The sequence below is a fragment of the Macrobrachium rosenbergii genome, chromosome 12 (assembly GCF_040412425.1).
Source record: "Macrobrachium rosenbergii isolate ZJJX-2024 chromosome 12, ASM4041242v1, whole genome shotgun sequence".
Taxonomy (NCBI): Eukaryota; Metazoa; Arthropoda; class Malacostraca; order Decapoda; family Palaemonidae; genus Macrobrachium; species Macrobrachium rosenbergii.
The window spans coordinates 20,455,501-20,470,500 of record NC_089752.1 but is presented as its reverse complement, the minus strand read 5'-3'; the positions used below and the strand labels follow the sequence as shown (position 1 = coordinate 20,470,500).

Below are 15,000 nucleotides of genomic sequence, written 5' to 3'. Positions count from 1 at the left end.
GGGGAAAGCAAACAAGCAAAAAATGCGCCGAAGTTTCTTCGACGCAATCAAGCATTTTGTACATCGTATAATCAAGTCCGCCGAAAATAAATCTATCTTTCAGTGGTCTCGGTATAATACTGTATAAGCCCTCGTCCCATGAAACTTTAACCACAGGACGGTGGTGGCCTGCCCTATATCGTTGCCAGACGCACTATTATAGTTAACTTTAACTTTGAATGAAATACAAACTACTGAGGCTAGAGGGCTGCAGTTTGGTATGTTTGATGACTGGAGGGTGGATGATCAACATGCCAATTTGCAGCCCTCTAGCCTCAGTAGTTTTTAAGATCTGAAGGTGGACGGTCAGACAAAGCCGGCACAACAGTTTTCTTTTAGAGAAAACTAAAATGGCTGGGAACCAGCAGCCTCATCCCTGAATAGCTTTTGAAGAAAGGAATGGCTTTAACCTTGAAGTAGTACCCCTTCCAAAGAAGAAATGACATATGGTGAAAAAATGTATGTATATATACAGATTGGGAGATGGAGAATTAATTCATCCTTTTAGTTCTGAAATAAATTCAGAATTTTTTGTAATCGAACACCATTGCTTGATGTTGGAAGACAATACATATGTGTGTATATATATATATATATATATATATATATATATATATATATATATATATATATATATATATATATATATATATATATTATACTTAACACAACATAAATATATATATATATATATATATATATATATATATATATATATATATATATATATATATATATATATATATCATACCATATATATACATACATATATATATGCACATATATTTATAGTTATTTTTCTTTTTCTTTTAACCAAACAGGAACCCACAACCGTTATGATTCGACCAAGACCTCAACTTACAAACCGAATGGCACAGACTTCCACATTCAGTATGGCTCTGGGGCTCTTTCCGGATTCTTATCTAGGTAGGTTGTCTCTTGTATGTCTTCACAGATTAACAAGAGCATTTCCTTATAGAATCGAGTGAATTATCGAAGACAGCATAATTCATAATTTAATCTGGGTGTTTCCTTAAAGAGAATAAGTGGAGTATCCTTGAGATCATAATTCAAAGCTTAAACACAACTTTTCCTTTATCAGAGTAACTGGAGTATCCTTGAGAACATATTTCAAAGCATAAACACAACTTTCCCTTTATAAGAGTAATTGGAGTATCCTTGAGAACATAATTCAAAGCTTAAACACAACGTCTTCTTTATCAGAGTAACTGGAGTATCCTTGAGAACTTATTCAAAGCCTAAACACTATGTCTCCTTTATCAGAGTAACTGGAGTATCCTTGAGAACATTAATCTACAGCTTAAACACAACAACGTCTCCTTTATCAGAGTAACTCTAGTATCCTTGAGAACATAATTCAAAGCTTAAACGCAACGTCTCCTTTATCAGAGTAACTCTAGTATCCTCGAGAACATAATTCAAAGCTTAAACGCAACGTCTCCTTTATCAGAGTAACTCTAGTATCCCCGAGAACATAATTCAGGAAACTAAACGCGAGTCTCCTTTATCAGAGTAACTCTAGTATCCTCGAGAACATAATTCAAAGCTTAAACACAACGTCTTTATCAGAGTAACTCTAGTATCCTTGAGAGCATAATTCACAGCTTACCCAGAGAACGAAATGACCAATTAGACTGAACTACCTTTCCACGTTCACGAAACAGCGACAGCGTCACCGTCGGCACTACAACTGTAGTGGACCAGACATTCGCGGAGGCTACCCACGAACCAGGCTTGGCATTCGTCGCAGGGAAGTTCGATGGCATCATGGGCATGGCATTCACTGACATCTCGGTGATGGGTATCCCTACCGTGTTCGACACCATGATTGATCAGGGAGTGGTTGACGAGCCCGTCTTCTCATTCTTCCTCAACCAGTGAGTTTTCAGCGTAATGACAATGGTTGATAATTGTTGCTACCGTTTAGCTATGATTATAATTATATGAACGCGCGCTTGGGAGTAAATGACAAATGATATTATTAAGTGGACGACTGTTTTTGCCACTAACTAAATTATTATTATTATTATTATTATTATTATTATTATTATTATTATTATTATTATTATTATTATATGAGCACGTATGTAGGAGTAAAAAACTGTCAATATTAAAAAGAAAGCAACAGATCTATCCATATTTCATTATTCTTATTACTGAAAAAATTATTATTATTATTATTATTATTATTATTATTATTATTATTATTATTATTATTATTATTATTATTATTATTTCTTCTGAAACTCTTGTGAACACGGTCCCAAGGCTAACAACTTGACCTATAATGAAAATAACTTATCAATGTATTTATTTCATAATTACCACAAAAAGTAGCGTATTATTATTATTATTATTATTATTATTATTATTATTATTATTATTATTATTATTATTATTATAAATCCTTCTGTTTCCATTATTATAAATCCTTCTGTTTCCATTTATGCGTGAGCAAGCACCCAGGTTCAACTACTGTATTTTGGTAGGAATACATTTTTTTTTATTAATGTTATTAAGTATAGCTCATTCATACACTCCTGTTGCGTAAGAACACAAGCAGGTGTGAATGACTAATTTCCAAATAAAAGAACAATGCAAAAGTAGCTTTTATCACATATCTCTATCACAGCGATTTGACCGGCGAAGTCGGTGGCGAGCTGGTCTTGGGAGGATCTGACCCCGCCCACTACGAAGGGGAGTTCCATTACGTGCCTGTCTCAAGGGTTGGATACTGGCAGCTGACAACTGACGCGTAAGTGCAGTCGACTGAATTTTCAGAAAGCTCTACAGTAGTTAAAGTTGTGACAGAGAGTTGGGACTCTTCATCAATACTGGCCGTACATACTCCTATAATCTACGTTATTAAATGCGAATAAATTGTCAAACTCTCTAATTATTCAGAAAGCTAAATGACATCTTTTTTACCACTCTCTCTACAGCATTAAGGTTGGCGGTGTTACTAAAGAGTTCTGCAATCCTTGTGAGTCTATTGTGGATACTGGCACTTCGCTCATTGCTGGGCCCAAGGCTGATGTTAAGGTGAGATCTTTCGGCTCTAATATTAAGTGTATGTCTAGGTAAGATTTGTTAGGTTCACATCTATTTATTCACTGATTTATGTAACCAGTCATTCTGTTTCATTACGTTTTATGCCTCAGTAAAATCTGGTCATATATATGTATATATATATATATATATATATATATATATATATATATATATATATATATATATATATATATATGTGTGTGTGTGTGTGTGTGTGTGTGTGTGTGTGTGGGTATATATATATATATATATATATATATATATATATATATATATATATATATATATATATATATATATGACTTTATCACATCACCGTGATTCATATACAGTCAGTACTACAAAGAGTCCTTTAATATCCAATTCGCTCTATCTCAGAAATAATATATTTTCATATATGTTGCGCCGTGTAGATTAAGGCGTCCACTGTAGTCCTGAGTTCTTGTCCTTCGTTGGTTTGAGCCCACGGGACGACGAACTTATTATCAATTGAAAAAATTCCCCTTCAGTAACATATGCCAGAAAATATATTATTTCCGAGGTAGAGCAAGATGGATTAAAGGACTTTTGTAGCTTACTGACTGTATGAATCACGGTGATGTGATAAAGTCATATATATATATATATATATATATATATATATATATATATATATATATATATATATATATATATATATATATATATATATATATATATATATATACACATATACACACACACACACACACACACACACACACACACACACACACACATATATATATATATATATATATATATATATATATATATATATATATATATATATATATATATATACATATATATATATGAATATATATATATATATATATATATATATATATATATATATATATATATATATATATATATAAACAATTAATCCCTATTACATACAATGTTCTATAGAAAAAAAATCCTGGAGCCAGAACAAAGACACAATAATGAAATGTCAATTTCCTCCATTCCATAATTCTCCTGAATATATCGTATTTTTATCATTCCTTTTCTCTTACAGTCAATCATGCACGACCTAGGAGCCTTCCCTATCATTGCCGGGGAATACATCATCAACTGCAACAAAGTCGAATCTATGCCAATCGTATCCTTCACCCTCGGTGGCCGGGACTTCGAACTAACAGGACCCGAATTAGTCATTGAGGTAATCAAGATGAACCAGCTACCCTCTTGGTGGAAGGCATTAAAAGATCGTAGCTCATATGTCTACCCTGTTTAAGATGCAAATATTAGAGCTTGATCTCGAGTGTCTTTTTCACATTTTTTTTTTTTGTAGAGGAGGTTTATTCATTATGGGTTGTATTTTGCAACTTAATTAGTGTGTTGCGATTGATTTAATTACTTTTTGTCTTCTTTAGAACGTTATGCTTTGGGCTGCAATTGCTTTTTCCGCTACTATATTTCTTATAAGAGCTTTCTTCTTATCTCTTCTGATATCTTCATCAATTTCAGAACGTTGACGAAGCAACTGGAAAGAGAACGTGCATCGTAGGGATTCTGGGAATTGACTTGGGAGTCGACCTTTGGATCCTCGGAGATCCCTTCATCGCTCGATATTACACAGAATTCGACGTAGGAAACAAGCGCATGGGTTTCGCCAAGTCCCTTGCCTAGAATCAGCACTGACTTCAAACCATTTTTATCATATGATTTGAGAGATTTCGAAGTCTGATTTAGCTTATAAAGACGGTTAATTCTGTTTGAAAATGGCACAATAAGAATATTAATAAAAAACTTGACACGGCAACTTCGTTTTTTTATTGATCATCGTTTGAGTACCCACCAAGTATCAGTCAGTTCTAAACACACTCCACGGAAAACAGCACCCTCGAGAATATGTTATTCAGTAAACCATTTTAAAAACTTGAAAGCATTTTCCAAGATCTGAACGGAGCACATTAAATCATGAATTTAGAGAGAGAGAGAGGAGAGAGACAGACAGACAGAGAGGGGCAGAGAGACAGAGAATGTTTAAAACAACATAACATTGCTGTGAGCAACGAAAAGATTGTATGCAATAAGGAAAGCCAATAACTAATAATAATAATAATAATAATAATGATAATAATAATAATAATAATAATAATAATAATAATAATAATAATAATAACATCTCATTAAACAACTAGCATATAACATAAATACATTACCTAAATCTCTAGTCTCAACAGCAGCAAAACAGTAAGAACTAAATACGGTAAGGACAATACCAACAAACACAGATTCTAAAAAAACTGAGATATCAGAGAGCAAGAGTTAAGTATTTGCCTCTGCAATTGTTTCCTCCCAGAAACTGAAGTGAGAATTTTGATCCTATTCGGAGCTTGGATTCTCTTTGAATGACAGTGTGATGACTGTTTCCAGTTAGAATTTTTCTTCATATCAAAATTATAGAGTCGAAAATACAAGACACTTGATCAAAACGTGGTCTGTATATGATATTTATTATAGCTTAAGTTTGTTATTGTTCTTTCTGTTTGCTAACGAGGGACATAAGGGCAGAGTTATTTCACTCTCCTATTTACAGATTATTTCGTGCACAGCTGGTTAGAATGTCACCAACCGCTTTGTCCTGTTTTTAAAAAGTCAACCACAAATGAATAGGAAATAATAAATCATTTGACACCCGTCGTGCTTTGTATCTATAATGCGTGTTGCTCTCTGATATCTCAGTTTTTGAGAATCCGTTTGTTAGTATTGTCATTACCGTATTTAGTTCTTACTGTTTTGCTGTTGTTGAGACTAGAGATTTAGGTAAGGTATTTATATTATATGCTTGTTGTTTAATGAGACCTTATTATTATTAGTTATTGTCTTTCCTTATTGCATACAATCTTTTCGTTGCACACACACACACGCCATTGATATTTTCATGAACCACAAGGCCCTCTTAAATTCTTGATTACTTCACAATTTGGAAACGTTTGTCACTACTAAGCTAGATCGAAGTTAAGAAAGAAATGAAGACATTCTGACGCTCGCCCAAGATTCGATCTCGGGGCCGGGGTATCAGGATTAGGTAACGATAATTACCTGACCACGAAGAAATGTATAAGTCTATTTCTGCTCATACGTACTTATAGCTGTCAATTTCAGATGCATTTATGACAACTGGAGCGCACACACACACACACACACACACACACACACACACACACACACACACACACATATATATATATATATATATATATATATATATATATATATATATATATATATATATGCACATGCACAGATTATATATTTGTGTTTGTGTGTATGTGTGTGTGTGTGTGTGTGTGTGTGTGTAATCTAAGCGAAAACAAATTCTATGAAAATTGTTTTAAAATTACTTTTGAGAAAATTTTATTAATCTTAATGGCTATCTATTCGAAAAGGAAGATTGCAAATTAAAATAAAAATATTTTGATTACTTATAATTGAGGATAAAAAAAAAGCTCTTCCAAATATATACTTCGTTTTACTTGGATCTTGAAAGGCTTTTGCACGATGTTGATCATTTGTTTTTATTGACTCTCTTCCAAGAAAAAAACATTTTTTTTTTATCACAGGAGGGCCGTTTTCCACTTCTCTTATATCTCATGTTAAAAACAAATTCTTATTTACTGTAATTTACAGGGAATATTTAGGGGTATAAAGACTTGTTTCTCTGTTGAACAGAATTCAATATAATCACATTAAACCTCTCTATTTTGATTGATTGTCAATTTCTATTGAAATATTTCTTTACTACGATCTGGTGAGTTGATTTTGATATTAAAATTGCATTTTGGTCTATGAAATAACATGAAAACCCCATTTTTTCTATGACCTTAAGAAAGTCGGTTTCGGTTCTAGGTAAATTCCATTTTCTTCCTTTTCTCAAGCAAAGAAGTTTTATTTAAGATTTAGTAAGATTTCAGATATAGTTTTGAAGTGATATTGTGAAAGAAACACTGTTTCTTTAACAAGTGATATGGGAAAGAAAAATCATACTTGGAATTTCATTAATTTTTACTTGAAACATTTTTTGCCCAGGAACTTCCGTGTCCTCTGTTCATACACTTAGACATTTTTTTTATGGTTTCCCACTAGTTCTTTTCCGTAGGCCAAGAAGAACATAAAGAACAAAAGATAAACGAGATAAAACCTGAAGTAGTCGAGAGATAAAGAGGACTTTGACCTTTTATTGGGAATTTCAGCTTCCTAAGCATGTGAAAAAGTCAGCTGCTAAAACAACGCAATTAATATCGTCTTAATATCGTGAGAACATCGTACTGCTCATGGTTTCAGCTCAGAATTTCTCACAAGAGGAAAAAAAAGTTTTATCGAAGTGCGAAAGACAAGCAGGGGCGATCATTTTTTTACATATTATTGGTCATAGATTCTTTAACCCTGCTGGGTGCACAAAACAAAGACAGCAGATATAGCTTTTTAAAAATTCCCAAGCCGAAGGGACATCACAGTTTTTGTGTGTTTATATATATATATATATATATATATATATATATATATATATATATATATATATATATATATATATATATATACAATATAAAAGTGATTATAATCATATATATATATATATATATATATATATATATATATATATATATATATATATATTATATACGTATAAAAGTGATTATAATCATATATATATATATATATGTGTGTATACATATATATATATATATATATATATATATAATATATATATATATATATATATATATATATATATATATATATATATAATTAAAATTGCTTTTATACCTGATTCATTTTATCATACATTACAGGTAGAAAAATACACCCCGTCTCTTATTTTTCTCCTGTGGTAAAAGAATCAATTATATATATACAGTATATATATATATATATATATATATATATATATATATATATATATATATAACGTGGGTGTTTGGAATACAAATAGACAAACACACACACTCACCACACACGCGCACACATAGAGAGAGAGAGAGAGAGAGAGAGAGAGGTATCAGTAACATAAGTCAGCGTTTGACAGCCTAAGCCAAAGGTAAGATACGGCGTATCCGAGTATGATCACAGGTCACAAAAAAAAACCAAATCAGTAACAACAGAATAAACCCCACGAGAAAATAAAAATAAAAATTAAAACTGAAAAATTCTTATAAAAAAAGAAATGACAAAATGAAACTGATGAAAGTAATCAGACTTATGACTGGTATTTGATAATTACTTCGCCTCCGGCTGATTGATTACGGCTGTTATTACGTGAGGGGAAGCTCGCTTTTTATTGGAAAGAAAAATGAAAAAAAAATATATAAATGATCTTATTTTTGATTAAACGGATTCAGTAATCACCTTAGGCTTCATTACCTGCTGATAAAGCTCCCTCTAATTAAGCCATGATACTTCAGTGACGTGTTGCAATAAAAATGGTGGCGTGTGGCAGTGCTATTGTGCCTGTGACGGGTGCTGCCATCTTACGGCAGGAAAGGTAGTATCAATGTTCCTCTGCTTTGTAGTGTCAATCGGTGTTCTTGTGCTTGGAAACATTATTTCTTTCATTTACTAATTATTAAAATCTGTATTACAGAACGAGGTAAAAGTGAAGAAGGTTGCCGTACGAAATGTATCAGCATATTAATTATAATTATTAATATGATTCATTTTCGTTTAGAATTATCCGAACTAAGCACTAGCGGTTTCAGAAAAATATCATAGGGCTAATTTTTCATATTATACATATGTATATATATATATATATATATATATATATATATATATATATATATATATATATATATATATATATATATGTCACATATACATATATACCAATTATGATTATTGTAATTAAGACTATTGTTATCATTATTATTATTTATCCCATTTTTATATTTCTCATTTATGTTATTATTTTCTAAATCTTCAATATTATTATTTTGTCATTATTTTTCATTTGAGGGGCCACGTGCCCAGGTGCCCCCCGCCCCCCATTGATCCGCTGGGGAACTAAGGTTAATTCTGATTGGAAAACTACAGATCTTACTTTCACTCTAAACTCTCAAGTAGCACGCAGACTTAATGTATTAGTCCTGAGGAGGAAAAAGGAGAAAGGGGGACATAGAGGAAGAGAGATGGAAAGCTTATGTCAAATATTACTGAATGGATAAAAAATCTACATTGCAATGATTATTCAAAAATAGTTGGAAGTCTTATTTTATGCATAGATCGATAATGCTTTACTTATTGGTTCAGGCAACACATTAAAAAAAAGGTTGATAGTTGCCATTAGCTACAGGAACAAATTTACATGGAAATCCCCTGGAAAGCCTTGATTTAGTTGTCTGTTTTCAAGAGAAGGGGTCACAATACCAAGAACCAGAGAGGGTCATAAACAACGAAAAAAGCATGGGTGAAGAATTGCCAATAACGGACGGGAAGCCATTTTTAGTTTTCTGTAAAAGAGAACTATTGTGCCGGCTTTGTCTGCCCGTCCGCCCTCAGATGTTAAAATCTACTGAGGTTAGAGGCTGCAAATTGGTATGTTGACCATACAACCTCCAAGCATCCAACATACCAAAGTGCAGCCCTCTAGCCTCAGTAGTTTTTTTTTATTTATTTAAGGTTAAAGTTAGCCATAACCGTGCATCTGACAACGATATAAGAAATCCCACCACCGGACCGTGGTTAAAGATTCATGGGCCGCGGCTCACGCAGCATTATACCGAGATCACCGAAAGATAGATCTATTTTCGGTGGCTTTGATTATACGCTGTACAGATAACTCGATTGCGCCGAAGAAACTTCGGTGCATTTTTTACTTGTTTTAAACGTGGTAAATGTGCCTCGCTGTCGAACTTCTCAGTTCCAGAGGGCCTTCATTCCTTACACCTTTGGACTGTGGAACAGCCTCCTAGATGTCGAGCAGTTGGAACTTCAGGGGTTCACGCGAAAATGCAATGCATTACTGCCCCAATACTATTCTTCTTGTATTTTAGTACATTTTTATCTATTTGCCTATTTATTAATTTTTTAATAAATGGACCTGTTCTTTCTCTATTTCCTTTTACTTCCTCTTACTCCTTCTAATAGACACCATATTCTTTTGGAGCTTGAATTTCAATTCAATGGCCTATTAATTGTTCCATATGAATCGGTTTCATCTACTGAATAATAATAATAATAATAATAATAATAATAATAATAATAATAATAATAATAATAATAATAATAATAATAATAATAATAGCAAGAAGCGGAGGTTTTGAGGGTTTAAGTATTAGATAAAATGGGACTTTTCGAACATACAGACCAATATGCAAACTCATTTTATGTCAGACAGTACAACTGAGCTTCTCTTGAGAATCTGCGCCACTCTTTACTCAACTGCTACGGAATTCTTTCCAACATTACCTCAGGTAATTTGAAGGTGCTACATTTGTTTAGATGACCTGATAAAACAAGATCTGTCATTTCATTTCTTCTGTCTTTTGTTTGGCGCGAAATATAAGCTTAAATTTCGGTATCAAATGAAGGATTACCGTCCGATTGTTATATCACTGGCTTTTATAAAACTCTAGGAAATCACTCTTTGTTTATTATGTGGCATTTGAACGCTCACACGGAACACTAAACAAAGAATAAAAAAAAAATTCTACTCTGATGCGAACTAATTAAACAGACTTCATGCCCCCAGGTGACTCGTAAGAGTATTGAGTTCGAGTATACTGATTCCACGGTCGCTCGTTCATCAAGAGGCGTTACTATGGAAACTGGCTTTTGATACTCGTCATTTACACTTAATGATGATTTAAGGCATTAAAACTCTCTCTCTCTCTCTCTCTCTCTCTCTCTCTCTCTCTCTCTCTCTCTCTCTCTCTCTCTCTCTCATGCCCACACCCAAACAAGGTGATTATTCACAAAAACCTAGTATGAATCTCTCTCAACGTATATTCAGAGAAAAGGTTTGTGGTGACACTATTTATTTCTGAAAGTCTGTACTGACTTGCAATCTCACTATACCAGGGAGTGAGCGAATCATGCAGACATTATTTTTGGAAGGATTCACGAGGATTATACAAAACTAAAAGTGAATTGCGTGTGTATGTGTGTACGTTGAATTGCACGTGAGTCTCGGTTTCCTAGCAGTATATACCTTCATCTAAAAGCTTTTGTTCAATTTGAAATGTATTGTAAGTATAATCGTAATTTCGTAATTTGAATTTACTTCTTTGTGTACTAATGGCAACTCCTTTGTAGATCATTTTGACCTAATACGCATGGTTGGAAATTATATCATTGTTTACAAGAACGGTATATTTATTTATGATGATGCATGTATACTAAAACTTAATATATATAATCTAGTATTCTTCAGAGCCAGTTTTTACTAAATACACATGGATACTCATGCTTTTCATATCCAGTGAACGCAGTGTTTGTTATTTTTCATTTGCTGTTTCGGGCCAAGGATTAAGGGTAACCTCACTCTGGCATATCGTGTTGGGCTTCGAATCCTGCTAGTGCTCAGGGGATTTCTTATTATGGTACTTCATTTTGGTTGAAAGCTTTGTAGTGGTAGAAGCATCCTAAGTGAGAAGCAATCGAGGAGGTTAGGACACATGCATTACTGTCTCATATACAGCATACATACATATATATATAAATATATAAAAATATATATATATATATATATATATATATATATATATATATATATATATATATATATATATATATGTGTGTGTGTGTGTGTAATGTGTGTGTGTGTGTCGTGTGTGTATGTGTGCGCGCGCGTGAGCATGTCTGTCCGTATAGAAATGTTAGCATGAATTAGAATGTGTTTTGATAAATCCGATATCATAATCGTAATCGGACTTAACAACCATTAACTCAAGTCTCTTTTTTTTATTTTCGAATAGCTTTTCGAATCTCCATAATGCATTACGCTGTCTGCTTAATGGATACCTTAAGTGAATGACAGCAGATAACATAATGTGTTGACAAATCACTACATTTATCAGAACATAACTGAACATAATATCCCTTATCAAAGATATGATAGGGCAAAATCTGACATAAGCCGATGACTGGGGTGCTAGTAATGACTATGAGCTGTATTAAAGCTGCTATTTCTATTACAAATTTACCTCCAAACGGATATTTTACATTGGTGTCATGACAGAGTAAGTATCTGACTTTTCATCGAACTCCGAAGCACAACAATATAAAGATTATTTACGATTTCGGAACAAGTTTACAATTAGGAGAAAGTTAGGGTTCTTCAGAATTCATTCTGGTATAACTTACTTGCTTCGTATCACAGTTACACAAGTTCCTCATTGGTGGGTACCGTTCTCAGCTAGCACTATGCTGGCCCCGCGTTCGATTCTCCGACCGGCCAGTGAAGAATGAGAGGAATTTATTTCTGGTAATAGAAATTCATTTCTCGTTATAATGTGGTACGGATTCCACAATAAGCTGTAGGTCCCGTTGCTATGTAACCAACTGGTTCTTAGCCATGTCAAATAAATCTAATCCTTCGGCCAGCCCTAGGAGAGCTGTCAATCAGCTCAGTGGTCTGGTTAAACTAAGGTATACTTAACTTTTATCACAGTTACATCACACGACTGAAACAAAAGGACTCAAAAAACACTCACTTCAGGTACTGTGGATTTGTAAACCCGGTCGTGAAATGCATTATTATTCAAAAATATTATGTCACAGATTTATTTTATATATTTACCACGAAACTGATTTTTCATTACCATGAAAAACTAGTTTCCAGGTGTATACTACATCTGTTCATTGCATTGTTTACATAATAATTTTGCTATTTGTAGAAAGAGTGGCCATTCCCAGAAACAGTCAAGCAAATACAATAATGTAAAAAAAAACTGCTTCAGCTGATTTTCCACCTCTGGGGAAATCTCTTTTTCTTTCTTATTTCCCTTTTTTTTTGAGATATCATTCATCCGGTCCCCTTTACCGATCAGCAAAGAACGACCGAATCAGCAAATATGTCTTTCCTTTGACCCTTGCTTTCAAAAGGACCCGAAGGAGGAAGCGGTAGGAGTCCTGGAGGGGATTTTGGGAGCGATGTCGAATCCTGCCAGAACGCAATCCTTTTCTACTCTTTCCATCAAGTCCGCTCACCCACATTTTTCCTTCTCCTCCCTCTTTTTCCTCATGATCTCTGTCTTCTTCATCTCTCGTTTTCTTCTTTTATTTTTGTTTTGAAAAGGACTGTTCCTGTTCTCACACAGAAAATCATCAACGGGAAGGAATTTCTCTTGGGGGGAGGGACATTGCAAGGCGATTTGGACGACAGTGCTTCAGGAACATCGGTGGGGGCACCAAAGCAAAGAAGACGGAACGTCAGATTGATGTTGGGGGTCTACTTTGATCCTTTTGTGTTCTTGTCGTGGGATCTCTTGAGCTCTTGGCCCCCTCCCCCAACTACCCCCACCTCCCCCATTGGATTTCCTCCTTTTTGATCATACTATTGACCCATTTGGAAATTCATGCATGATGCCAACATTCGGTACTGGGGAGAGAGAGAGGGAGAGAGAGAGAGAGAGAGAGAGAGAGAAATGGTTTCTTTTTATTTTATACTTGAACAGAACTTCCAAATTCATATCTAATCACAGCTAGAAAAGTTGATGCAGTTTAAATGATCCGTTTCAATGACAGTGAGCACGCCTTATGAAATGAAGCACAGTCAAAGATCCAATCAATATATATATATATATATATATATATATATATATATATATATATTCATATATATACATACATACATACACACACACACACACACACACACACACATATATATATATATATATATATATATATATATATATATATATATATATATATATATATATATATATATATATATAAATAAATATATATGTACATAATATTAGCTGAAGCCACTGGGAAAATTCAAATTGAAACGACACAGTGCCATTTTTCAAGTGTATTTAACACATCTTTGTGCCCCGAAGATGCGTTAAAATACACAAAAAATACTACACTCTATTGTTTCAATTCATTTCCCAGTGGCCTCCTAATAGATAAAGTCACGCTCTTACTTTTGTGATTTCTTAGTACATGTATGTATGTATGTATGTATGTATGTATGTATGTATGTATGTATGTATGTATGTATGTATATATATATATATATATATATATATATATATACACTAATCATTTTGCAGTTGTATCAATCTGAATTTCACTTCATTCCCAAAATCTTTTGTTGAGGAATCGATCTTGAAGATATATTCTTAGCTTTATGAATAGACGGATTGGTTCAAAGGAATGACTGAATCCGAAGACGGCTTAGGACCCGGATGGTCCGGAACCCAATTATCATTCCCTGGCATAACCACATTAATGGGAGCGTTGATCAATTAAATCTGTTTAATTATTATAGAGAATTGCTTGTATTATCTTAAGACTCAACAGATTAGAGGTGATTAATTTCCCACCAATGACAGAGACTTCGAGATTGGAGGTAATGGCGATGAACTTCAAGCGTGATAGTGATAAGGAATGGAGGGATAATGATGTGGATGATGATGGTGACTAGCAAATGGTGATGACTGGCCAGATGCTAAGTGCATTGGTGACAAAGTGTAGTAGGATACTGTATATGTTGTATGTGTACTAAAAGAATGCGAACGTATTATTATTATTATTATTATTATTATTATTATTATTATTATTATTATTATTATTCAGAAAATGAACCAATGGAACAAACCCACAGGGGCCACTGACTTGAAATTCAAGCTTCTAAAGAATATAGTGCTTATTAGGAAGTAAGAGAAAGTAACGGGAAATGCAGAAAGG

General features: G+C 33.4%; 1 protein-coding gene across 1 annotated transcript in view; it reads left to right on the top strand.

The window, feature by feature from the left end:
- LOC136843969 (lysosomal aspartic protease-like) overlaps positions 1-4,900 on the top strand; it is a gene marked incomplete at its 5' end in the record, with an annotated part of 5,311 nt that extends 411 nt beyond the window's left edge. Inside the window, 6 exons of the mRNA XM_067112986.1 lie at positions 861-966; positions 1,725-1,937; positions 2,693-2,815; positions 3,003-3,102; positions 4,154-4,297; positions 4,606-4,900. Of these exons, the coding sequence (XP_066969087.1) occupies positions 861-966; positions 1,725-1,937; positions 2,693-2,815; positions 3,003-3,102; positions 4,154-4,297; positions 4,606-4,767 (848 nt within the window). The remainder of the gene's footprint in view (positions 1-860; positions 967-1,724; positions 1,938-2,692; positions 2,816-3,002; positions 3,103-4,153; positions 4,298-4,605) is intronic.
- Positions 4,901-15,000: the final 10,100 nt, after the last annotated feature.